Below are 23,805 nucleotides of genomic sequence, written 5' to 3'. Positions count from 1 at the left end.
TGAACCTACTTGAAAGGAAATGAAAATTTCCCCACAAAGATCATTTTACTTAATAACTCACAAATCACTTCTATGTCATTTTATATCACATTTGCGTAACTGTTTGTGCATTCCAATATGTTATAACAGATTTGTGATGTATTATGGAATCCAAATTCTTGACAATTCTGGTGAAAGATATACGTGCCTCATTGCCCAAGAAATAAATTAGAAGCCAAAACGTTATGAAAAAATTAAACAATAAATTAACAGACAATGATCATCATTAACAAACCCAATTGTCAACATTACATCTATTAGTTCACCAACAAATTTGGACAAAAAAAAAAAAAAAAGACATCAAATTAACTCCGTTACAACATCATAATTTTTAATTTATCATCCAACTAACACATAAATCGCATATATAATCCCCGGTATGTAGCCCAATACTGTCAGCAACAAACATATCCAGAACTCCACCTGCAATTCAATATCATTCACAACTAAAGCAATCAAATTAAAATAAACACACCATTGCAACACTTATGACATATTTCATTACAATTTCTATTCTTTGTGTTAGAAGTTATGCATATATCAATAAATAATGAGTTTAGTATTATAGCAAAAGTATTAAATTAAAAAAAAAAAATTACCCCACAGCCATAACGTAGGAAGACACCAACAGGAGGAAGCAGAATGGCCAGAATCACTTCCAGGAAAGTCTCGGAACCCATTCACAAGAAGAAGAAGAAGCAGCAGCAGCCGATGATGATAACTGATGAAAAATTAGAAGTGCTTCTAAATTAAGCAGTGATGGACGTGCATTTATTTAGTTTTAGTTTTTCACTTTTAAACGGAAACTTGTGCAGATAACGAGATTTCAAGACTTGGACATCATTAGAATCGTTCAATGTTCGTGCGTATGTGTCATAGTGTCAGAGTTCTAGGTAGCCACGTGGGTTAGTTTCGGACACGTGTCAGGTTGTACCTATTCTGCCGTGTTTTTGTTTTGACTTGTATGGGTGATTAAGGATTTGATCCAAAACAATTGTCCATACTCGCCGCCCATAGGCTCACCATAAGATTTACTAGAGTGGGGGCCCCGTGTGGATTCTGGAATCGTTGTTGATATTGTTGTTACCAAAATTATTACTATTTTCTGATTTTAGTAATTAAAATTTGATTTTTTCCGAACAAATTAATGATGCAGCTACAAAAATAATACTAATAAACTGTATGTATTTTATTAGTAAAGAAACAAATTTTTCTTTCGTCGGCTACCTCAAGCGTACACCAACAAACACGTTTAGTCCAAGTTATCAAACAACAAGAAGAACTGGTTCCAACGGTGCCCAGTATACATACATGGAAACAAATAATGATAGTAAACTGCAAACAAAATTGTCCAAAAACCAGGTTAAGACGCTCGATGGGCGAAGGCCTAATGATCAATGATCATCAAGGCTGATAAACTTCAGGAAGTTGAAGGCCAACACTTGCAGCAGATTTCCCCAGTATTCTTTTCATTTCATCGGATCTATCTACAGCAATATTGTACGAGAACAATAAGTCCTGCATTCGTCACAGTATCAGTATAACACACGATGGAATAGTTCATTGCAGTATAAGATCTTCCATTACCCCCATTTAACTACCCTTGTAGACAACAAGACAAACTAGACAAGCAAAATCCACTAGGTAGCATTCAAATTCTGCTCAAACCAAGATTGTTAGTGGGTTAGTTTTCATTCATACAAGACTTTTAAGAAAAATAAATTTCACAGGCATATACCATTATAATTCCTTAACCATTATTATTTTACCCATCAGCAATACTTGCTATTGTAATGCGATTGAGCTATAAACCATACAATATTCCTCTAGCATGGCGAAACAGAATTTTGTAAGTAGGTATTCAACTAGTCAATGTTGAGTAGTATGAGTTGATCAATATTAAATGCAACTCTTGGTGAAAAGAATCTGTTTATGTATGGTATGAGAGATCGTACAAATCAAATTTAAGTTGAAAATATGGAAAGCCTTTATCATGCAAAGAAGAAAACAAATTATATAATAAAATCGATGGATAAGAGAGAGTCATGCCTTGTGATGATGCACACTGTTAAGAAGAAAAGTATAATCATGGGCTAGCTTGATCTTCTGTCGTATAGAAGAAGGATCGGATAGTTTGCTGTTCTTCCGAAACTCTTGCATTACATATTCCATGAAATGCATCTTGTAATCTTCTTTGCCAATATGGTTCTTGACAGCTTTTAGGAGTTGGCGATACACCTTAGCAGCTTGCATAATTTCAGAACTCATTTCCAAAATTCTTCTCTATATATCACTATACTTGTATATTTTCCCTATGGCCCTGACACACAAACACGATCCATCAAGCTTTGCGAAATGAACAAAAAGATCATAAAATTGCACATTTGAGCTAGTTGATACATACAACAAACGTTTCTAAAGAGTTTAAATGAAATGTATTTTCTAAGAGGGAATGAAGACCTGAGTGAGAAGTTTATTGAGATAAAAACAATGAATTAGGGCTATCATAGTCAAAAGCTCCTTCTTTCAGTTCAAACTACAAAATTTGAAGACTGATACTGAAGTTTGCCAACTCTTTCTTTAATTGGAACTAATACACCATAATTAGTGGTCATTCTTTATTCTATCAGGCATTCCATCAAACACTTGAAGTCCAATGATAAGTGTTACTTAATGAACTTTCAGTGATAGAATTCGATTCCACGACTACAGCTAAATAACCATAATGCTCACGTCAACAAGAAACATATTTGCTTTAAACTAATAAAACATGGAATTAAATGAATACCCAGATTTCTTTTTCGAAGTTCTTCTTTCACAATGAAGAAAAATATTTGAAGAGAAGCCAAGTAAATGTTAATTAGAGGATGAAAATGAAAATTTTCAACTGCCATAAGTTTAATTTAAGGAACCCATTTGAGTTATTGGAAGAAAAATCTAAAAATTGAGAGAAGAAGCGCACCTGTGGGAGTGTGAGCAAATCCAAACAAGCAAGACACAAACAGAACAGAGGATCAATTCCAAGGTTTCGAAGTGATGAAATGGAAAATTATTATTTAGTCCCTCGGCGTCTTATATTTTATTATCGAAGTGTATGAACTAATTTACCTTTTTACTAATAAGTCATCTTTTTTGTCCTACAACTTATTCACAACTATGGATGGCAAAATCCGGATTCGGATCCCGATATAGGTGTATCCGGATCCGGATTGACATTTTTATATCCGGATCTGTATTCGTATCCGTAATTTTTTGTGAATCCGGATGCGGGTAATATTGGCACGGATTGTGGGCGGATATTTTGGATATTCGGATCCGCAAAAATTAAAATTTAACAATTAAAAATGAGATTACGCATTTATAATTTTACATTATATTGAAAATTAATGCATTTAGTCAAAGTAATTAAACCAAAACCATAAATTCATTCTATCTATTTGTTAACAAATTCACCAATTAATCAGTCAAAATTTTGCAAGTCATTGTTGAGATTTGGAGAATGAAAGAGGGAAAAGCAACAGCATGCAAACGGCAGCCACTTATCTTTGTTCAAATTCGCCAATGTTAGATCCAAATGCGTCTTGGGACAAGGATCAATTGGGAGATGTGTTGCATTGGATTTGACAAGTGGTGGCTCTTGCTCGGATTTTGTATGGTTCCCAAGAAAAAAAAAACAAAATACTAATTACAGAAATTGAAATAATTTGCAAAGTCAAGAAAGATTACAAAAATGCAGCCGGGTGCGGTGAGCTTAGCAAGCCAGAGATGCAAAGACGTGCCCGCGTTTGGTGACAGCAAAGTGCGATCAGCGAGGCAAGGCTGGGCAGCCGGTGTTCGACGACAGAAACGCGTGCCCAGCTCGAAGACGCAGCCACGTTCGACGATAGCAACGGGTGCCCAGCTTGGCGACGCAGCCGGCGTTCGATAACAGCGACCCTGAGGCAGATGGCGTTCGACGGTTATGGATTTTGCTTGTTTCCAATTTCGACTGCAGCAGTAGTGATGAAGTCGTGAGTGTATGTGATTCCAGTTTTAGCTTTTAGGGTTGATAGGATTAGATTTGTGGTTTTTTTCTCCAATTTTAGTTTATATATTTTTCAATTGAACTTTATTAAATTAATAATTTAATTAAGAATAAGCCGAATCCGGATATCCGGCTTTCCGGATGCATGCACATCCGGATCCGGATTCGGATCAGTGCGGATCTTAAATTTTTAACTCCGGATCCGCATTTTTTAACATACCAATCCGGATTTTGACGGATCCTTGCGGATGCGGGCCGGATCCGGATCATTATGCCATCCCTATTCACAACAGCTTCTGTCTACTAACGGATAAAATTAAGGATAAAATAAAATTTAGGATGAACTTTGCACAATTTTTTTTGTTTTTAAGAGAGTATTTGGATTCTCCTAATAAATAAAAGTGTACCATGCTTGAATCTAACTAGAGTTTGTTCTGGTGGAGGAACTGGTTAAAAAAAAAAGAGGGATTAATAAAAATTATTATTACAGTTAAGAAAATGTCAAATTCATTTCTCTAAAATCAGACATTGTTTAAAATTTTACTTTAATATAATTATAACTACACATATCATTAGTGGTCTAATAAACATATGTCGTCTATTAATATGTTACTTTATGTTGAAATGACTAAACCAACTAGATTATCAACCTTTTTTTATATAGTTACTTAATAATTTTAAAACTTAAAGCTATTAATTATATGATAAATATATATCTACATTGAAAGAAAAATAAAAAAATAACTCAAAAATCTTTACTTTCACATAAATTTATGTGTTCGGCTTTGTTTTACCAGATTTTATTAGCTTTTATGCTAGGATTTAATTTTGCATTTATATTAGACTTATATTTGAAAAGAAAAGGAAATTAGATTTGTTATGAGTAATGAGTAATGTCTAAGGGGGGCCTTGTCAAAGAAAAAACTACAAGTAGGGATCAAACTGTAATTTGAAAAACGGCCGGAACAATCTCGTCATGGCTTTTGCTTTTTATTTTTCTTCTCCTTTGGAAAATAGATCTCCTCCTCTCTCTCTCTCTCTCGCTCTCTCTCTCTTTCTCTTTCTGCTTTCAATATGTCGCGCCAAAGGCCAAAACGCACCGCTTTACCGCCGGCACAAGAGGTACGAAAAGAAAAAATCTAATTTTTTTCCCCCAGTTCTTTAACAATTTAATTAAAAATAAATTTACATTCACGAATTGAAAATTTAAAAAAATTCTTGTTTAACTGATGTTTGTTGGGATTTCAATTGATAATAATAATAATAATAAAGATTTCTTATTGCATTTTTGTGACCTGTATTAATGGCAGAATATTGATAAACTAGAGAAAATTGTGAATGAAGGAAACTTTTATGGAGCTCAACAAATGTACAAGTCTATTAGTGCACGGTATTGGCCCTGTTGTTGTTCTTGATTTATTCATGTAATGGCCACATATTTTCCAAAAACAAAAATTCAATTTTTTTCTTTTGTTTGTATGGATACAGATATGTAGCTGCACAGAGATATTCTGAAGCATTGGATCTTTTACATGCTGGAGCATGCCTCCAGTTGAAAAACAACCAGGTTTCTCTCTTTTTTGTCATTTGCAAAATCTTTGATAAGTGTAAATTCAATGTTTGGGGAAGATAATTAATAGAATTTAGTAGTGTTGCATTATTATCGAAGCTTGGGGCATGGAGTTTGTCTTAAAAACAAACAACTTGGATAAAGGCTAGTTATTGGTAATAATGATCAGTCTCTTCTAGCTGGTATTTGGTTCGGTTTGTTCCTGAAAGGTGCAGATTAGATGTGACTATTGATGTGGGATTCAGATAGTAATTAGATTGTGAGGAGGGTGTGGTTAATCTGGTATGTTAGTTGGGTTAAAATGTCTGTTATGGGTGATTGAAAGGTCTATTTGGCTCTTTTTTAGCAGATTTATATAGTTTATTGAGTTAAATGAATCTTATTATGTTGTGCATTTTTTTTTCCAGTTAGATAATTTTGTGGTCTTCTTTAAATATACATGTCTATGTAACACACACATAGGCCCATTTTCATTGTCAGAGTTGTAAAGGGCTTTGCTTAATTAGAAATGGTGATGCAAGTTATTTGATTTGATCTCGGGTATTAATTTAATTTAATACGATCCTGCCATAAAGCCCAATTTTGTACAATTTAATGGCAGGCCGTGTTTGGTCCTTTCAACACCCCTGATTATATTGTTATAGATATCAGTAAAAATGTTTGTGTTGTCATAGAGAGCCAATGCTTTACCTTTATAAATTTGAGCTTTGTTCATTAATGTAATATTTTACCAGAAAAATACTGAAACTTTGTGTTGCATGAATATAATATGAAAATTCTCAATGTTATCACTGTTTAATCTGAATTGATTTCATTGATGTTGTGGTTTTGAAAATTTTTCAGCTTACGTGTGGGGCAGAGCTAGCTGTGTCTTTCGTGGAGGCACTTGTTAAGGGGAAAGTTGCTTATGCTAATGAAAACCTTGGTCAGTTCATACTTGTGACGTAACTTTCAAAAGTTAAGCTTACTATCAGTTCAGAATTTGGTCAAACTGTGACATTGTGATGTGATAATTAATGTTTATTAGTAACTCTGGCCATGATAACCAAAACTTTTTTTAATCTTATGCATATATCAATGATTTTATGAATTTACGTGATCTTACACAATATCATTGTTGAGTTACATATGCTTGTAGTCATCGTTGTTTGTTTGGATAATATACATGATTCTGTGTTGTCTTCACAATTGTAACAAAATATTTATGTTAGATCGTGTCAGAAAGATCTATGAGTTATTTCCCCAGATTCCAGTGCCGCATAACTTGGAGGATGATGACGATCTTCACGAACTTACTGAAGCCCTTGGTGCAGCAAAATTGCGCGTAGAGGGCTGCTCATCATTCTTAAAGGCTGCTATTAAGTGAGAAATCATTGCCTTATTGTATTATTGGACTTTTTGCTTTTAGTGGATGTTGTGATTTCTTAAGCATGGATATAACTTGGTTTTTCTTCTTATTGTCACTAATAATTTAGTAGCCACATCAATAGCAAAATTTTATAAGAATAATATAGTTGGAATTATCCCTGCCATGTGCCCAGAAGTTAGTCCCTTTTATACCATGCTTCCAACATTATGATGAGGCAATTCTTGTTTCAATTCTGATTTTTTCCTTTTTCCCTTGTCATTTTTGTAATTAAATCTATAGTTAAAAGGTGAATCTTAGTGTTGTAGTTTGAAAGCAGAATGACAAAGCATTTGCAGGCAGGCATTTGATGTTCAGTTGTGAATATAAATAATTTAATATCATTCACAACCTTAAAATTTTAGCACAGGGTAAGATTTTTCACAGCAACATTTTGACATTATATCCACTGATGACAGATTATTTAGCTTGTAGGTCATTTGCTTTGCACGCACTTTTAGGTTATGCCCCTAGTGATAAGACAATGAATAGAGATAAAAGTTGAAGGAGAGGACAATGGAAGAGGAGAGAGGGGATATAAGTTGACAGTAAAGCTTTTTAAAGAGAGAGCAAGGACGAGAATGAAGTTGAAGTGTTGGGGATGTGTCCATGCTCTTTGTATATATGGAAATGTTTGCTTTCTGTGTATTGTTAGAGTGTTAACTGCTCCCAACTTATAGTTCTTTTGTTTTTCAGGTGGTCTATAGAGTTTGGAGCTCCTAAAACTGGGTCCCCGGAGCTTCATGTTATGCTAGCTGAATATTTATATTCAGAATCCCCTGAACTGGTAAGTTTGACAGCTAAAACTTGGACCTCAAAGAGCAATATATCTAATACAATGTGGATTTTGGTGATCCATTTTATGATGTGCTTCCATCGGATTTATATATCTTTGGCATGTTCAACATTAACATACAGCTCTTTTCCAGGACATGGCAAGAGTATCATTTCATTTTGTCAGAGGAAACAACCCAGAGAAGTTTGCATCTACTATAGTCAATTTTATGGGCAAGGTTAGGCATTTTAATGATGTGGACACCTACAAACACAAACTCATTTTGTTTTTTAATTCATTGACAAAGATGCAACAAGTTGCACAAGTCCAAACCTTAAGTTAGTGCAATATCTATATTGTACTGTGTTTGTGTATTATCAATATCATATAATTTACAGTCTACATTCTATTTTTATGATGCTATATACACATCCCTTCAAAGATTAGTTGTTTTATTTTATTATTATTGCTACTGGAGAAAATTGATATCTGCAATTTCTTGCTTCCTAATTTGAAATAAAAATTAGTTCTTGAGATTTTTGGATTTGTTAACACGAATGCTGAGTTATTCAAGATAAGATGCCAAAAGTACTTAAACCTTTAATTACTGTAGCACTAAAAAAAAAGAGCAGAATTCAATTATTGTGTTAGTTAGTCCTTCTTGCATAGTTGTCTCACAGGTTCATCTGATAGTCTGGTCAATTGATGCAGTGTTATCCTGGTGAAGATGATCTGGCAGTTGCACGAGCAATTCTAATGTAAGCTCATTAGAGAACTAGAAACTGCATTTTTGCTTTGTTTCTGTTCAAATTACTATCATAGTTGAATGCTTAATCAGGATCATAATTTCTGCAAATCTAGGTTATACCATAAGTTCAGATCCAGCTTACTAGTCTTGAGGGTTCAATCTGTTATCAACACTTCCTGATGTGAAAAAGAATGGGGAAAAAGAAATGGAAAATCCAATATTGTTATTCAACTTCCTTAATCATTTTTTGAGATGCTAATTGGTGTTGTAAGGACTTGAGATTTCCCTTTGGTGTTGTAAGGACTTGAGATTTCCCTATTTCAGTTCTTGGCCTTGATATAATGGCCATATAAACATCATGATTGACTTTCAAGGAATTTAGAGTTGAGACATCTTTTATCTTGATAGATGTTCATTTTGGAAAAGGAGTGAGTTTTTACAGTTTATGGCAGTTTTTATTCAACATTTTTTCTGCATTTGCTCAAGATGTCTTTTTGCTCTTTTCTTTTTTCTTTTTTTAATCTTATCTATTCCATTTACCTTCCTCCTGGACACTTAATTTTGACATTATACTTACTGCAGTTCCGAATGCATTTTTCATTGATTTTGAACATATACTTGCAATGCCTTCTTCAATTTTCAATGTGAGATGCCGTTGTAGTACTCCATATCAGTGCCCTGAAAGATTCTAACCCAACAGTATTCAATGACTTCTTATATTTCCAATAAAAATTCAGATGTTCAAGAACACAGGAGCCAACTATTGAATACTGTTTTGTTGGACACTTTCTGGCAATACTTGTATCCAGCCAAAACTACAAGGGGGGTCTCATTTAGAACCTTGTATCTCCAACAATTTAAAGTGAAATGACAGTATGGTTGGCCCTCCCTTATATGACAAATGCATCCATAATGTTCATATGTATTGTATACTTGTTAATGTTTTGTATGATAGTCATTCAGCTACTCAATAATTATTTTTGCTTGGAAATTTATATCTTTTGTGATGTTCTGAATTTACAGTGAATTTTTCTTGGATGATAGGTATTTATCTTTGGGTAATATGAAAGATGCTAATTATATCATGGACGAAGTAAAGAAGCAAGTGGAAAATAAGCAGCTTCAGCTCCAACCATCAGATCTAATACAATTTGTTTTTTATGTTTTGCAAACGTAAGTTGTATTCATTATTATCATCATCATTTTATCGTTATGTTCCATTTTAAAGAAAGAATGCATACCCATACATATGGGATTTCTTTTTACGGAGTGAGCCGATAATAATGCTGCCTCATTTTAAGAAGGTTGGCTTGGCACCCAAAGTTTGTTAAGGAGTTGGTTAATGCATAGACTCCTCACCCGTTTCCCTCCTGCTCACCCATCTATCCACACAAAAGAAGGAACCCACTTTTAATTTGTTTCTTTTTCTTGTCTTGGAAGGTGTCTGAATCTCGAATGGTGGTGCACTTTGGTTGCACTTCCTTCACATCTTCTACCATTGCTGTCAGATTTAAAGAAATTGAGGAAAATGCATGAAGTGGGCATGGAGTTAGCAATTACTTTTTCTCGGATAATAACTAATCTGTAGTCAAATTTCTAAAGAAGTTGAGATTGAGCTACTCTTTCCATGTACTTCTTTAACTATCTAAAGGAACAACTGAGAACAAAAGTTAGGGTCTGCATCAGTTACTTAGAGATGACTGGTGCAACTTCATCTTCTGTTCGTCAGATCTATTTCCTGATTCTGCCTCCAGCTGAAAGTTGACATATATGTTTATGGTGCTGCAAATCTTCTTTATATTTATTACCATTGATATTCATGGATTTGAATTGGCATTAAGTTGAAACTTAATTATTATTTTGCCATCCAAACAATATCATTTGAAAAGCTCAACTACGGTATTGTTGACATATTTCATAGGGTTCATCAAAAAATATGAACTTACATAATTTTTTTTTTCTCCTCTCTCTGTCCATTGCAGGTTGGAAAGAGATGCTTTACCACTCTTTAATATGTTGAGAGCCAATTACAAGGCAAGTATAGAAAGGGAACCGGCATTTAATGAGGTACATTTTTATTTCTAGTCAAAACCCATGGGTCCCGTTTTCTTGCTTTCATATATATTCTTATATCCCTTGTTTTTCTTGGTACATAGATCAAAGTTTTCTATCAATATTGTAATGTTGGTTGCAAATAGTTCTGACTGAAATTAAGCTATTATGGGTCTCTTGATCTCTTTAACTCAAACAGTGACTTATAAGTATATATGGATTCTGACACAAAGAATTGTTCAGATGCTAGATGACATAGCGGAGAAGTTTTTTGGAGTTAAGCGTAGAAATCCCATGCAAGGAATTTTTGGGGATATCTTCAAGGTAATTACTTTTATTTTTACTGCTATATTTCTATATCCACTCGACGTGTTTAATCATATTGTTGGACTAAATGAATGCCTAGATATTAAAATCAATGCCTAGAAAATTGATTCCTGGGTGTGATTGGTTCTACAGCAGAAAATTGAATGAAATGTTCCTTTCGAAATATCAATAAAAATGCTTTTCAGTAGCAGATTCTCATTTCAAATTTTGACTCTTTTTTGCAGATGATGTGAGCAGCGCCTGGACAACAGTTTCAACGTCTTGCTATCTACACTGGGTGGCAACGCTCTTGTTCTGTCTTTAAGTGGAGAAATTGATTTGTTCAATACTTGTGTACTTTTTTCACTTTTCTTCTCTTCGTTTGTAATATCATTTTTTTCAGTGACCTGAACTTCCTCCTGTAATTCAGTAAGATTAGATTTTGGGTTTACAATATCTGTTTCCTATTACGGAATTAACCTTTTATCACTTTTGACTTTTTATTCGATCTTTAATTCTGTACTATTTGGCTGGGCGACTACACGCTTTGGTGATTTGAATTGTGCTGAGCTTTGAAAGATCTAGGGTTTGGTTTCAATCTTGAAGTCATCTTCAAACAAATATCAGATCCCAGAAAAAAAGAAATTAATTAATCAAATGTGTTTTTCATTTTTTTCGTTCCCCACAAAAGCTAACTCATCTTGTAAAGATGAAAGACTTGTGTTTTGTTTCAATCTTGTATCTACCATTTTTATTCATAATACACGAAATGGATTCAAATGTGAAATTCAGAACTAAATAAGGTGCGCATATACATCTGCTCGTCAGTCATCAATAGTATAGACCACCCCATTCTTCTTGAAGCTGTGTGTTGTGTGATCCACCACCTAGGCGAAAAGATCAACATGTCATATTATATGGGCAAAACAAAAAAAAAAAAAGGAAATAAAAAAGACCAACCAACATCTTATTAACCAATCAAGCTGTCCAGAATTATCGGGCATCATAATATGATTAGCTATCAGTACAAAGAAGTAATTACATTGGCAACAACAATGCAAATGCATCTCTAAGGTGAAACTGTAGGTAATGATGGACAATCAGACATGTTTGATAAACCAAGCAATGCAGAAGATAAAGAAAACTAAGCAATGCACAGTTTTACCCAATTTCACACTCGTTCATAGCAAGTTGTCATCGTATAACAAACTCCTCAAAGCTAAATTTTCAAGAGTAATGGAACAGTGCACATGCTCATGGTGCAAGACGAAATTCCAGTGGTCAGACATGGAAAATTGGCTTCTCTAAAACATAAATTATGATTTTACATCAAATGCCTTTGGCTGAATATTGTATTAAATTATCCAACATGTCGTGTATCATGATGAATCAACACAGCACGTATTCTTAAACCATCCTCTAATGAAGTTGCTCAGTGCTAAATTTCCTAGGGGTCATTCATTGCCACCAAAAACCATATGTAAATTCATATATGCAGGACAAAGAAAGAAAGAGCGAAGAGATCACATTGGTGTTGCTCAGTTCTAGATTGTAGAAGTCCATGTCGTCAGCCTTAAACAAAGGCCCAGCATGCCATGTTCCACGATTAAGTTTAAGGAACTTAGGACCTGCTATTTTGAAAACACGCACATCCTCAATGGCAGGAGGAACATAGAAATGACCACAATGTGACCGCACGATGTTTGTGCCCATGTCTCCTTCAGTTTCTGTTGAATCAAGGATGGATGGCTTTGCAACTCCAAGATACCAAACATGACCGCCGATTGATCCTAGGCATTGAGTTACGCTTGCATGATGTGTAATTGTGGAAAACTTGAGTGGTCGGTTTTCCAAGTGCATAATGTAAAACCTGTCATATAATCATGATGAAAGCCATCATCAAATCCCCAAACAAACTTTTACTGAATGAAATAAAAACCACTCGTGCACATCAGTTTCCTCTTTAATTTTCAATTCAGTATTTGTTGCATAAATTTGATATAGAGAGCTTCAATTCCATCAACGCTTAGGAAAAGAAGAAGAATAGAGCCTACTGAAACTTAGTGAGGCTTTATCTCCTATAAAGGTAACAAACAAAAACTAACATAATCCAAATTGCGGTAAATATATGAAAAAAAAGAAAAAGAACCCAGAAAATGAAAGTATGCAAGACATCTTTTAAAAATCTTAGATAAGTATGATGAGATAATCATAAGCCAAGAATAATTGTGTTACCTTGGTATCCCACGGCTAAGATCTAACTGAGCATCTTGAGGACCAAACTCTTCACCGTCGGCAGAAGCCTCTATCACTTGCCCATATTCTTTAAAGCTCTCTGCTGTTGCTTCTATTGCCCTCAGCTTCACTGTCACCACCTCTTCTTGTTTCTCCATTTCTCAGCTTCAGATTATTTTCAATCAATGGACACCGCAGAGAGGCAGCAAAGCAGAATCATAATAGCTTACAGGTTACATATGATTTATAGCAATTGTAGGAAATTACAAATAAGGGCATGGTTGAAAGCTTCGAAACAAATAGTCAAATTTTGGAATTTTATTTTATCGGAATCCAACGTCAGAAACAGTATAATATGTAATTAATTGTATTTTTATTAAAAGTTAGGGATATGCATGTTATTTTAACTTACCATCAAGACACGACGTCGTTTTGGTTGTGCGTTTCTTCCTCGTCATCTCTTCCTCTCTTCTTCAATCTTCAAACCCTAAACCCCTAAAAAACCATTTTTACAGACTCACAAAAGAAACCATTTTCCATTACAATGAACCAAGCACCATCAACAACAAAAACAAACCCTAACCCAGAATTAGTAGAAACCCTAACAAAAATCCTGACCAAAGACAAAACCCCACTTGAATCTCTCACTCAATACACTCAACACTTAACACAACCAGTGCTCATCTCTCTTCTCTCTTCCAAAACCCTAGCCAATCTTCCCAACACACTCATCTGTTTCTTCAAGTGGGCCCAGGACCATTTGCCCCCTCCTCTTACTCAATCCCCTCTCCCTCTCCTTTCCCTTCTCCCTTCACTTTTAGACCGTTGCAAATACACCGATGCAAAATCTTTACTCGTTGCATTCATCAACAACGACCGCCAGCATGCGCTTCATAGGTATTTGCTCAATCCCCAGATGTGGAACCCCAGGAAAAATGGTTACAAGTCGTTAAAACCTCTTTGGGATACCTGCATTACTGCTTATGTTCAATGCGGAAAACCCCATTTGGCGGCGCAGCTTTTTAGCAAGATGAAAAGGTTGAGGATGAAGCCTAACTCGCTGACTTGCCATACGCTTATAAATTCTTTGGTAAGACACCCGTCTTCACATTCTATTTTGCTTGCGAATCAAGTTTTCGAGGATATGATTTATAAACTTGAAGTGAAACCAACTACTAATACTATTAATGTGTTGATATACGGGTGTTGCTTAGAGAACAAGATTACAGATGCGCTTAAATGGGTGGATAAAATGGAGGGTTTTGGTTGTTTGCCTGATAACGTGACTTATAATACGATTTTAGATGCTTTGTTTAAGAAAGGGAAGTTGAATGAGGTTAAGGATTTGCTGTCAGATATGAAGAAACGAGGGTTGGTTCCGAATAGAACTACATATAATATTTTGGTTTCTGGGTATTGTAAATTGGGATGGTTAAAGGAGGCGATGAGAGTTGTGGATTTGATGATACAGAATAAATCATTGCCAGATGTTTGGACATATAATATGTTGATCAATGGGTGGTGCAATGCAGGCATGTTGGAAGAAGCATTTAGGCTGAGGAAGGAGATGGAAAGTTTGAAGTTGTTGCCTGATGTGGTTACATATAATACGTTGATTAACAGGTTTTTTGAATCTGGTCGTAGCATGGAGGCATTTAAGTTGATTGACGAGTTGGATGAGCATGGAATCAAGCCAAATGCAGTTACTCATAATATAATGATTAAGTGGTATTGCAAAGAAGGGAAGATAGACGAAGCCTGTAAAATTGTGAGGAATATGGAAGAAAATGGGTTTTCACCAGATTGTGTAACTTACAATACATTGATAGATGCAAATTGTAAAGCTGGAAACATGGAAGAAGCATTCAGAATGATGGATGTGATGGGGAGGAAAGGCTTGAAGATGAATACTATTACATTAAATACCATTCTCCATACTCTATGTTGTGAGAAGAAGCTTGATGAGGCATACATGTTGCTCAATAGTGCCAGTAAGAGGGGTTATTATCTTGATGAGGTGAGCTATGGCACTTTGATAACAGGGTACTTCAGAGATGAAAAGGCAAACAGAGCATTGAAGCTTTGGGATGAGATGAAAGAGAGACAAATCATGCCTAGCACTTTTACCTATAATGCTATGATTTGGGGGCTAAGTCAGTCAGGGAAGACTGAGCAAGCCATTGACATGTTGAATGAGCTTCTTCAGAGTGGTATGATTCCGGATGAAACTACGTTTAATACGATTATTCATGGGTTCTGCAGCGAGGGTCAGGTTGAGAAAGCATTGCAGTTTCATAACAAAATGGTTGAGAAGTCGTTCAAGCCAGGCATTGTTACTTGTAATATTCTTCTTTCTGGACTTTGTAGAGAGGGTATACTAGAAAAGGCTCTGAAGTTCTTCAGGTCATGGATTTTGAAAGGGAAGGCCGTCGATTCAGTTACTTACAATACATTGATATCTAGCCTATGCAAGGAACGTAGACTTGAGGATGCATTTGGTCTTCTCTCTGAAATGGAAGAAAAGAAATTAGGGCCTGATCGATATACTTATGCTGCCATCCATACTGCACTTGTTGAGTCTGGTAGGTTAGAGGAAGCACAGAAATTCACTTCAATAATGGTTGAAACTGGAAAAATAAACCATCAGGTGGTGCAACCAAATACTTCTAAGACTCCAGAGGAAATTGATCCAAGCTCCATTTCTTACTCGGAGAAAATCAATGAACACTGCAGTCAAGGGAGATACAAGGATGCATTACAGATTTTTGAAGAAACAAGACAGAAGGGTATCGCTATAAATAAGTCCACCTACATGAATCTTATGAATGGGCTTATCAAGAGACGAAAAAGCATATCCAAAGCAGTTGATTAGTTGCTACTCTTTCATTGTTTGTTTCTTCGCATCAAATAGAGGGTAGGACGTCATTTCGGCATCAACTGAAACTTCACAATGACTTATTCATCGGGTAATACGGACCCTAATCTGACGGAGCATACGCTCTTCTGCTGCCGTGTTTTGTTCAAATCTATTGACAAGTTTTGTAATTGATTGAGGGAAAAGCAAAATGCATGACTGTAAACAGAGGCACACCTTGTATATTTTTGTGCATAACATGTATTGGATACGCGCACTGCAGTACACTTTGTACTGTGAACCGTACGTGTAATAAATACGTTTTGTATGGTCGATAATAAGGTTTCCCATATTAGAAAAGAAGCAAGATTCTTCTCTTTGGTTGAATGCATGCTACTGTTTATTAAATCCTTACTAAATTTCACTTGGAAAAAATAACAACTGCAGAGTTTCTTCAACCCGTTTGCGTTTGGTTCTATAATTTTGCCTTTGTATCCTCATTCCCTTTCACTGATCTGACGATATTTTTTCATTTGCAAGTTCTTGTTCTTCTCAAAATAGTCTCTTAATACAAAGAGGAAAAGAAAACATAGGAACTAAATCTACTTGAACTGAACTGAACTGAACAGAATAAGCTCATTTACCGATTCTTCACAATCTAATTTAATAACTTATCTCAGCGTGAATAGATTTATCATTACACAATTCTCTGTTAACTTCCACTAACTTTAAGCAGATTCATCGGTTCCTACTTCTCTTAAAGCAGCTTGTACATACTGCTAGCATTATTAATAAATCAGTTTTAATTAGTCCTTTAATTGTGTTTCCCGTGTAATCACAGCATTAGTATACTCTTGCATGAATCGGCATGAATGATGATTGGACATCCGATATGCACATCTTGGGAAAAATCTTGCACACAGCTCCCATGCGTTGGCAACCCACAAACTGCCAATGCCAGGAATAACTCAAAAGAGTGGAACAAAAGCATACACCGCAGCCTTCAGTTATTAACAGCCCTCATATAAGATAACAGAAGGATAAAGCATAAAATGATCGACAAGAAACATGATTCAATTGTGGAATCTTTTAATGCTCGTGGACAGCATCGCACAGAAAGGTCAAAGTTGCTATAAGTTACTATACATTACACTGAAGCATGCAGGAGATAATATCATGCATCTGTGCATAACTTAAAACAAAATGCAAACTTTGAGCAGAAGGTGAAGCAAATAACCAGATAAACTAACAGCCTGGTTACCTCCTTTGGCGACCTCTTTAATCAAGCATATGCCATAGCTTTTTTTTCATCAGCACCGTATCCGCCAACATCCTCAATGTCTGCCCTATCCTAAAACATATCCATCAATTAACAAAAATAAGTATGATAAGATTTTTGTTATGAATCGAAGGTGATAAAGGATGAATCAAAGGTTACATCACATTACATCATACAAACAGCTATCTGATTAACTTCAATTTAATAGGGTGCCAGGCTCATATGTGGGCAAAATCCATCACATTATGCAATACGCAATAATAACAACATCCAAAGGTTCACAAATAAGAAGCTCTTCAGGACAGGCTGAGTCTAAAGAGGGAATGAAGCTTCCATCTCAACGATAAAGATATGACATGGAGAGACTGGTGTTCCCAAAAACTACTAAAAAACCAAAATTCCCAGGATGTTTTAAGATAACATCTGCTCCTACTTGTACAATTTTTGGTTCAAATGTTAAGATAACAAATACTAGTAATTTAATAGAAATATTTGATAAGGAATGTCAAAACATCTTCTACAAACAAAATTTGACAGAAATCATAGCCAAGAATTCCAACATTGAACAGTATAAAACTTTCGGCCCAATAGCTAAAAATTACCTGATATTTCCATCTAAAATCCACCTCTACGAGTATTGACATCAAGTTGCATAATCCTCGCCCAGGGATGCACCAATGGGTAAAGCTTTAAATTGTTCTGAAATAGTATAGCTAAGCTGGTAATTTACAACCTTGGGTCCAAAGATATTGAATTTTGTGGCACTACTGTGAGCAACTTCTGCATCAGAACATTTCTTGAAAACCACTCTGGCACGGCTACTTTCCCTGTCAACTTCCGTCTCAGATTCCTTTAAAGGTCCAAAGCACCTAAACATCTTACTCAGGTTTGTCTCTGAAGGAATGGTATCCATCTCAGAGAAGTTAATTATGAGCTCCGCTGGTGCATTCTCATCCACATAGCCCGGTGGTTTCGGTGGGGTCAGATCATGGTTTGCATCAGAATATTGCTTCCTAGAATACGACCTACGACTCTTTTGTACAGGTTTCAGTTCAACAGGCACAACTTGATATCTTTGGGTATTTCCACTTGTAGCTGCTGGTCCTGCTGGTGCTGCTGGTGCTGAAGGTTGCTCTTCAGCCCCATTTTGGATTACCCTGTCTGTCCAATAAGTGTCACTCATATCCTCAAATTCAAAAGTTTCTGGAGAACCCATAATTTGGGATGATTTTTTCCTTTTACCGCCAACTTTGTCAATAGCACGTCGGTCTGAAATTATTGAGTTCCTGAAATCAGAGAAGAAACTGATGATCATGTTCAAAAAACTGTATCCTCTCATGGGATCTTTTGCAGCCGAATGAAGTTGTGATAGCAAGTCATCTAATGATGAATAGTCTGTTGGAAGAATCATCCTCTTTCCTTCGGCATCCTCAAAATTTTCAAAAGAATCATCAGAACCATCGGCATCAAGTTTCTGCAGCCTCTCACTATTACTCTTCAGAACAGATGAAGATCCAGTCATTTGGCTTGCAACTCGACGAATACATTCACCAATTTTGAAGGATGGCTTAGGAATATTAGCCGTCGAGATAGACACTTTTGCAAGGGAAATAGTTTTCCTTCCATCTTGTGACGAGTCATCTCCTGCAAAATCAACTACCTTGCGCTTCTTGATAGAAGATGGTGAAACCAACTTACCGCCAGCTTTTCCATCAGAGTCAAATTCGTCATCATCTAAGGAATCAAATGAACCAGTCATCAATTCAGACAAACTCTTTTCCTTTTTACTAGGATACATGCTATCCTTCAAATTGTGTTTACGTTTGTGATGAGAGCTTCTTTGAGTTTCAGAGTATATATGTTCATCATCCATACTAACTGGAGTTGTGTGCATCTTCTCCGCAAAGTGTGAAGTATCAACACCATCTTCCGCTAATCCTCCACAAAATTGGAATTCAGGTAGCTCAGAATATCCCTTAAAGTGATAGAAGGACAGCAGCTGAGCTTTAGCTATCACAAGCTCCAGTCGGTCAGCCCCACCAGATGGAGATAGCGCGAATGCCTTCATAAACTCAACTAATTTATCAGGTTGAAAAGACTGAGCACTTGCACATTTGTCCACACCTTCCCTCTCACTTGATTCCTGCCGGATTCCAGCATTCTCAACAATCTGTAATCTGATTTTATCATATGCATCCTTTGGTATGCAGGGGCATGCAAGACCCAGCTCTATGCGTCTGCTGACTTCTTCTAGAGCACAATTGACAGCATTCTGAAATACTTCTGCATTGCTCTGCTTCTCTACCTGAGAGAAATGTGAATAAAAGGCCCTTAGCTGAGATGCATCAACCCAAGCAAATGTCCGATCCCCAAAATAAGCAACCAGAAAACAGTCCTTCTTATGATACTTCATTGCCTTCTCGGATGCATCTGAAGGATCATAAATCTGTCCGGGCCACCACGGATGGCTCCTGACTTTACCCCAAACTAAATCAGACACAAAAAACTCTCCTTCATCTTCCAGTGGCAACAGACAACTAACCCGATGGGGTTTCACCAAGCTTCCTCCCCTTGCAGTTACTCGGTGAACAAATTTTTCCTCATTGGTTTCGGTCTGTTCAGTATCACTATCCTGTCCCTCAACTTCCATCTCCTGATCTCCATGTAATGCAGCCTGTTCAGCATCAGTAACCCGTTCTTCAACATGCATTTGACCCTCAACAGTTGAATCAACTCCAGAAAGGCTACCCGCTGCACTCATATCTCCTTCGGCAGTCTGCAGACCTTCACCTTCATTTATGACTTGAACAGAAGGGCAGGGAACTTCAACAATCGGATTTGAAAAAACCTTCTCATCCACTGCGGTAAATTTACCACCAGCAACCTGTTTTTGAATTTCCATTTCTTTCCCTACATCTGGTTTTACTTTCCCTAAATTTGAAGCAACCTGAGGCTGAGCAAGATGACACACCCCTGTATTGTCGAATCTCTCTTGAAGTTTCAATTGTTGATCATTCTCAGTAGGCATCTGGACCTTCGTATTGGAATTTAGAGCCTCCTGATTGTTTATCAAAGGAATTTCACCACCTCTGGTAGTGACTTGGGTATCTAATGCAGTATCCATGGCCAGTCTCCCATCCTTAAAATTCTGAACATCTCCAGAGCAAGATAACATCTCATCCAATTCAGCCGTAGAAACTTGTTCATGAATTTCCATTGGTTCTTGAGTATTTGAATTAACCTGAGTAACATAATGAGCAGTACCCTGGTCTAAACACCCTTGAAACTTCGATTGTTGGTGATTTTCACTAGGATGCACATTTTTGTCCATCATGGCATCTTCGCTTCCAACCACTTGGGTTGGATGATAGAAGGATAGTGAATCTGCATAAACATTGCAGTGATTTTCAGTGCTCCCATCAAGTCTTCCAAAATTTCCCTGCAGTTCTTCCAATGAAAAACTTAAATTTTCATCGAAAGAGTCAGTTTCCATACCTTCCATGGTAGAACATATAAATTCCTCTTTATCCATCTCTGCAACTTCCCTCGTAACAGCAACAGGATTTTGATAATCCATGGATTTAGAGTGTACACTAATAATACTGTCTTTTCCTCTTCCTCTGTCATCTGTCATAGCAATTGGAATTTTCTTTTCTTCTGAACTAGAAATAATCCCCTCCGTAGAATCAATGCCAACAGCATCAATCTTGGGCTTCAAACCCTTGTCATTGACCGTAACTGCAGCTTTCTCAACAACCTGGATGGGAACACTTAGATATTCGACGGTTACTGGGGAACCTGCAACAGCGACTCGACTACAAGGATCCAGTGTTTTATTGTTCGATGTATGCAAATTCTGCGGCTCTACATATTGCTGTGCATCCCCTCCAGCAGCATCGATTTCCCTACCTTTCTCAGGACCCTTAACAAGTTCTTTTGCATCTTTCCCAGCAGCATATATTTCCCCACCTTGCTCAGCACCCTGAACCAAATCTTTGGCCACAACATCTTCATTCTCCCTATCAGCTTTCTTCTTAACAACTTGAGTTTCTTCATTCAGAGTGCCAGACTCCACTGTAGAAGATCCGACCACATTTTCAACTCCATGGCCTTGTGCTTCGCAAACAACACCACTAACCATTTCACTACCTCTCTCTGCATCCTCCTTAGGCAATCCTCTCTCCAAACCCTCCTCCGCGGATACCACCCCAATGTCCTCTGCATGAACAACTTGAGTTTCCCTACCCGTTGAACCCACATCTGTTGTAGACCCTTCAACCTTAGTCCCCATTCCCCTGTCTTGAACCTCATCATCTTGAGCTCCATTTTCGTGTGCACACATTTCATCAACTATACAACCTTCACTCTCACTTCCAAGCACCTCCTTATTTCTCTCCAAACTCTCCATGGCAGCTCCCTCCTCTGCCAAAGACCCTTCAAACCTGGCTTCCAATCTATGACTTGATGACACTTCAACACCAGAAACCCCACTTTCCCTAGCTCCTAAATCACTAACTACATCCCGGGCATAACTTACACTTCTCAAATCTTTCTCGACACCAGCCTCAGCAGACCCACCGCCACCAAGACCACGAATCTGTTCATCATTCAAATGCTCCTCACCTCCAACTCTAGCACCATTACTGCTACTGCAAACCCCATCAACAACAACATGCGAACCCAAAACCTCCACCATTACATCCTCCTCCCCACCAGCCTCATTAGACCCCTCAATCTTACCAACCTGAGACTCAGGTACCGTGGACTCAAATGGGGTTTCACTTTTACCATCTACATGTTCACTAACTGTCACAGTAGAATCTCCCAAATCACCCCTAGAAACAGAAACATCCTTGTCTTTCTGTTCATCCATGAAAATAATATCTGGGTATACTTCAAAATCAAGAAAAAAAAGGAAAAAAAAAGGAAAAAAACAAAAGAGCCTCTTTAACGAAACAATTCCCAGAAAAGCTTATAAAGCTAGTACCAAAACTTAAAAGAGAAATTAAATTTACAAGCCATATGAAGCATGCAATGGAAATGGAAAGTAAAGATTGAATCTTTAAGCAGTAAAACCCACAGAGAAAAAGATTAAAAGTCGTACCTTTGTTAGATCTCCAGAGTAGTGAAAGCCGAGGGTTTGGGTTTTAGAGAGAGAGAAGAAAAAGGGGGCGTTTGCGTTTTGTTCATAAAATGGTTGTCGTTTAAGAGATCTAATAAAAGAACTAAACAAAACCCGAGCACAATGGTTTCTTGTCCTTTTGCACTTTCAAGTGACTGGTCAGCTCCCCCTTTTTTTTAATTCGATTTTCACTTGTATTTCTATTTTCCCAAAATGTTTTACGTTTTATGTCTGTGAGAATTGAAGTATGAAGTACAATGATATTCAAACACGTGGAATGAAAATTTCTGTTTGCCTTGATTATACACGTGGCCGTTTGTGGAAGTGGTAGCATGGAGGCGTTATGCGTAGTACGATCAGTGATGTGATCGGTGACGACACTTTTTGCCTGGGGATATTTTCTGCGCAGGCTTGAGTATCTCGATAAGCTTCTTCTTAATTGACTGACACTCACTTGTATCTTCAACCTTTCCCCGTCACAATGAGTTTTCACGTCTTAATAACTAATAAATGATTAATTATTTAAAACCTTCCCTCCAGTTGTTTATCATCTAGAAATGTTTGTTTCTTTTGAAATTCTTGAATTTATTTACTTATTTTGTTATATTATTTATAAATAATAGAGTATAATTTAGTTTCTTTTTAAATAATGTGTATAATTTCATCCATTAGTACGTTTCCGAAGAATTTTGAAAGATGTCGTACTTACGTAGATGTCAATATATAGTGGATTTTTTCTTAATGATTTTGTTAATATTTTACATGTTGTGTTTGAAGTAATTATTTATTATTATTATAAAACATTGTTATTTTTTGGAGGCGACCATATTCGATTTTTTTTAAAAAAAAAAAAGCTCAGTACGAAGGACGGAGCAAAATTTAAATTTTTTTTTTTTTCAACTTTTGTCTTCCTTGGAATTCATACACAAACAGTCCGTTACCCGTTTGCCCAAGCTCCTACATGACGAAATGTGATAAGAATGTGAGCACCATTCAGTCAATGAATAATTTGTCAAATTGATTAGTTATCAAATAATTTGTCTTTTCTGTAGCTAATTAGTTATTAACAATTTATGTTTTATTTTTGTCCCCCTTAAACAATTCATTGTGCTTTAAGCTAATATAAGGTTTTTATTTTAATGCGATTTGATTAGTTTAGAAGCTAAATGGTAAGAGGATTGAGTACCTATATATGGAGGTCTCTCTCTATGTTGAAATATCCTCATACATCATACATACACCTAAAATGAAAATAAAGTGGCCGAGGATACAAGGATTAAGGCATTAAGACAAAATTTCGGAGATGGGGTAGAGGGAAAATTGACCCCTTTCCCATAAGTAGTCTCTACAAAATTTCTACATCTTCAAACATACTTACAATGTGAAGTCTATATTA

General features: G+C 36.4%; 6 protein-coding genes across 11 annotated transcripts; 2 read left to right on the top strand and 4 right to left on the bottom strand.

Annotated features, from left to right (window-relative positions):
• Nucleotides 1-241: 241 nt before the first annotated feature.
• On the bottom strand, nt 242-873 carry LOC102622890 (salt stress-induced hydrophobic peptide ESI3). The gene is made up of 2 exons (XM_006485866.4): nt 639-873; nt 242-462 (listed from the first exon to the last, which is right to left on the bottom strand). The coding sequence occupies exons 1-2, from the start codon at nt 717-719 to the stop codon at nt 379-381; spliced, it is 165 nt and encodes a 54-aa protein (XP_006485929.1). The 5' UTR covers nt 720-873; the 3' UTR covers nt 242-378.
• Nucleotides 874-1,204: 331 nt separating this feature from the next.
• Nucleotides 1,205-4,109, bottom strand: LOC102623192 (hypothetical protein). Of its 3 annotated transcripts, none has more exons than XM_052439622.1 (3): nt 3,766-4,109; nt 2,089-2,359; nt 1,205-1,557 (listed from the first exon to the last, which is right to left on the bottom strand). In XM_052439622.1, the coding sequence occupies exons 2-3, from the start codon at nt 2,305-2,307 to the stop codon at nt 1,444-1,446; spliced, it is 333 nt and encodes a 110-aa protein (XP_052295582.1). In that variant the 5' UTR covers nt 2,308-2,359; nt 3,766-4,109; the 3' UTR covers nt 1,205-1,443. The 3 variants fall into 3 exon arrangements, with proteins under 3 accessions (XP_052295582.1, XP_006485930.1, XP_024957280.1); XM_006485867.4 differs by lacking the exon at nt 3,766-4,109 and adding an exon at nt 3,002-3,201; XM_025101512.2 differs by lacking the exon at nt 3,766-4,109 and adding an exon at nt 2,828-2,987.
• Nucleotides 4,110-4,846: 737 nt separating this feature from the next.
• LOC102623665 (protein GET4) lies at nt 4,847-11,444 on the top strand. Its single transcript, XM_006485869.4, has 12 exons — nt 4,847-5,185; nt 5,374-5,453; nt 5,552-5,630; nt 6,477-6,558; nt 6,845-6,995; nt 7,735-7,825; nt 7,968-8,051; nt 8,525-8,571; nt 9,606-9,734; nt 10,544-10,628; nt 10,857-10,937; nt 11,165-11,444. The coding sequence occupies exons 1-12, from the start codon at nt 5,138-5,140 to the stop codon at nt 11,171-11,173; spliced, it is 966 nt and encodes a 321-aa protein (XP_006485932.1). The 5' UTR covers nt 4,847-5,137; the 3' UTR covers nt 11,174-11,444.
• Nucleotides 11,445-11,547: 103 nt separating this feature from the next.
• LOC102623959 (uncharacterized) lies at nt 11,548-13,375 on the bottom strand. Its single transcript, XM_006485870.3, has 3 exons — nt 13,155-13,375; nt 12,447-12,789; nt 11,548-11,806 (listed from the first exon to the last, which is right to left on the bottom strand). Exons 1-3 carry the CDS (start codon nt 13,310-13,312, stop codon nt 11,744-11,746), a joined length of 564 nt encoding a protein of 187 aa, XP_006485933.1. The 5' UTR covers nt 13,313-13,375; the 3' UTR covers nt 11,548-11,743.
• A 171-nt stretch (nt 13,376-13,546) lies between these two features.
• On the top strand, nt 13,547-16,395 carry LOC102624240 (pentatricopeptide repeat-containing protein At2g16880). The gene has a single exon (XM_006485871.4). The coding sequence runs from the start codon at nt 13,699-13,701 to the stop codon at nt 16,024-16,026; it is 2,328 nt and encodes a 775-aa protein (XP_006485934.1). The 5' UTR covers nt 13,547-13,698; the 3' UTR covers nt 16,027-16,395.
• Nucleotides 16,396-16,630: 235 nt separating this feature from the next.
• Nucleotides 16,631-22,575, bottom strand: LOC102624524 (uncharacterized). 4 transcript variants are annotated; one of them, XR_003066499.2, is made up of 4 exons: nt 22,392-22,575; nt 17,890-22,180; nt 17,270-17,359; nt 16,631-17,009 (listed from the first exon to the last, which is right to left on the bottom strand). XR_003066499.2 is itself a non-coding variant. In XM_006485874.4 (4 exons), the coding sequence occupies exons 2-3, from the start codon at nt 22,158-22,160 to the stop codon at nt 17,931-17,933; spliced, it is 4,119 nt and encodes a 1,372-aa protein (XP_006485937.1). In that variant the 5' UTR covers nt 22,161-22,180; nt 22,392-22,575; the 3' UTR covers nt 17,062-17,359; nt 17,890-17,930. The 4 variants fall into 4 exon arrangements, 2 of the variants coding, with proteins under 2 accessions (XP_006485937.1, XP_006485935.1); XR_001508884.3 differs by having other exon boundaries at nt 16,631-16,956; XM_006485874.4 differs by lacking the exon at nt 16,631-17,009 and having other exon boundaries at nt 17,062-17,359; nt 17,890-20,671; nt 20,783-22,180.
• Nucleotides 22,576-23,805: the final 1,230 nt, after the last annotated feature.

This window comes from Citrus sinensis, chromosome 4, assembly GCF_022201045.2.
Source record: "Citrus sinensis cultivar Valencia sweet orange chromosome 4, DVS_A1.0, whole genome shotgun sequence".
NCBI classification, from domain to species: Eukaryota; Viridiplantae; Streptophyta; class Magnoliopsida; order Sapindales; family Rutaceae; genus Citrus; species Citrus sinensis.
The sequence above is the reverse complement of the archived record's forward strand: the minus strand, read 5'-3'. Positions and strand labels throughout refer to the sequence as shown.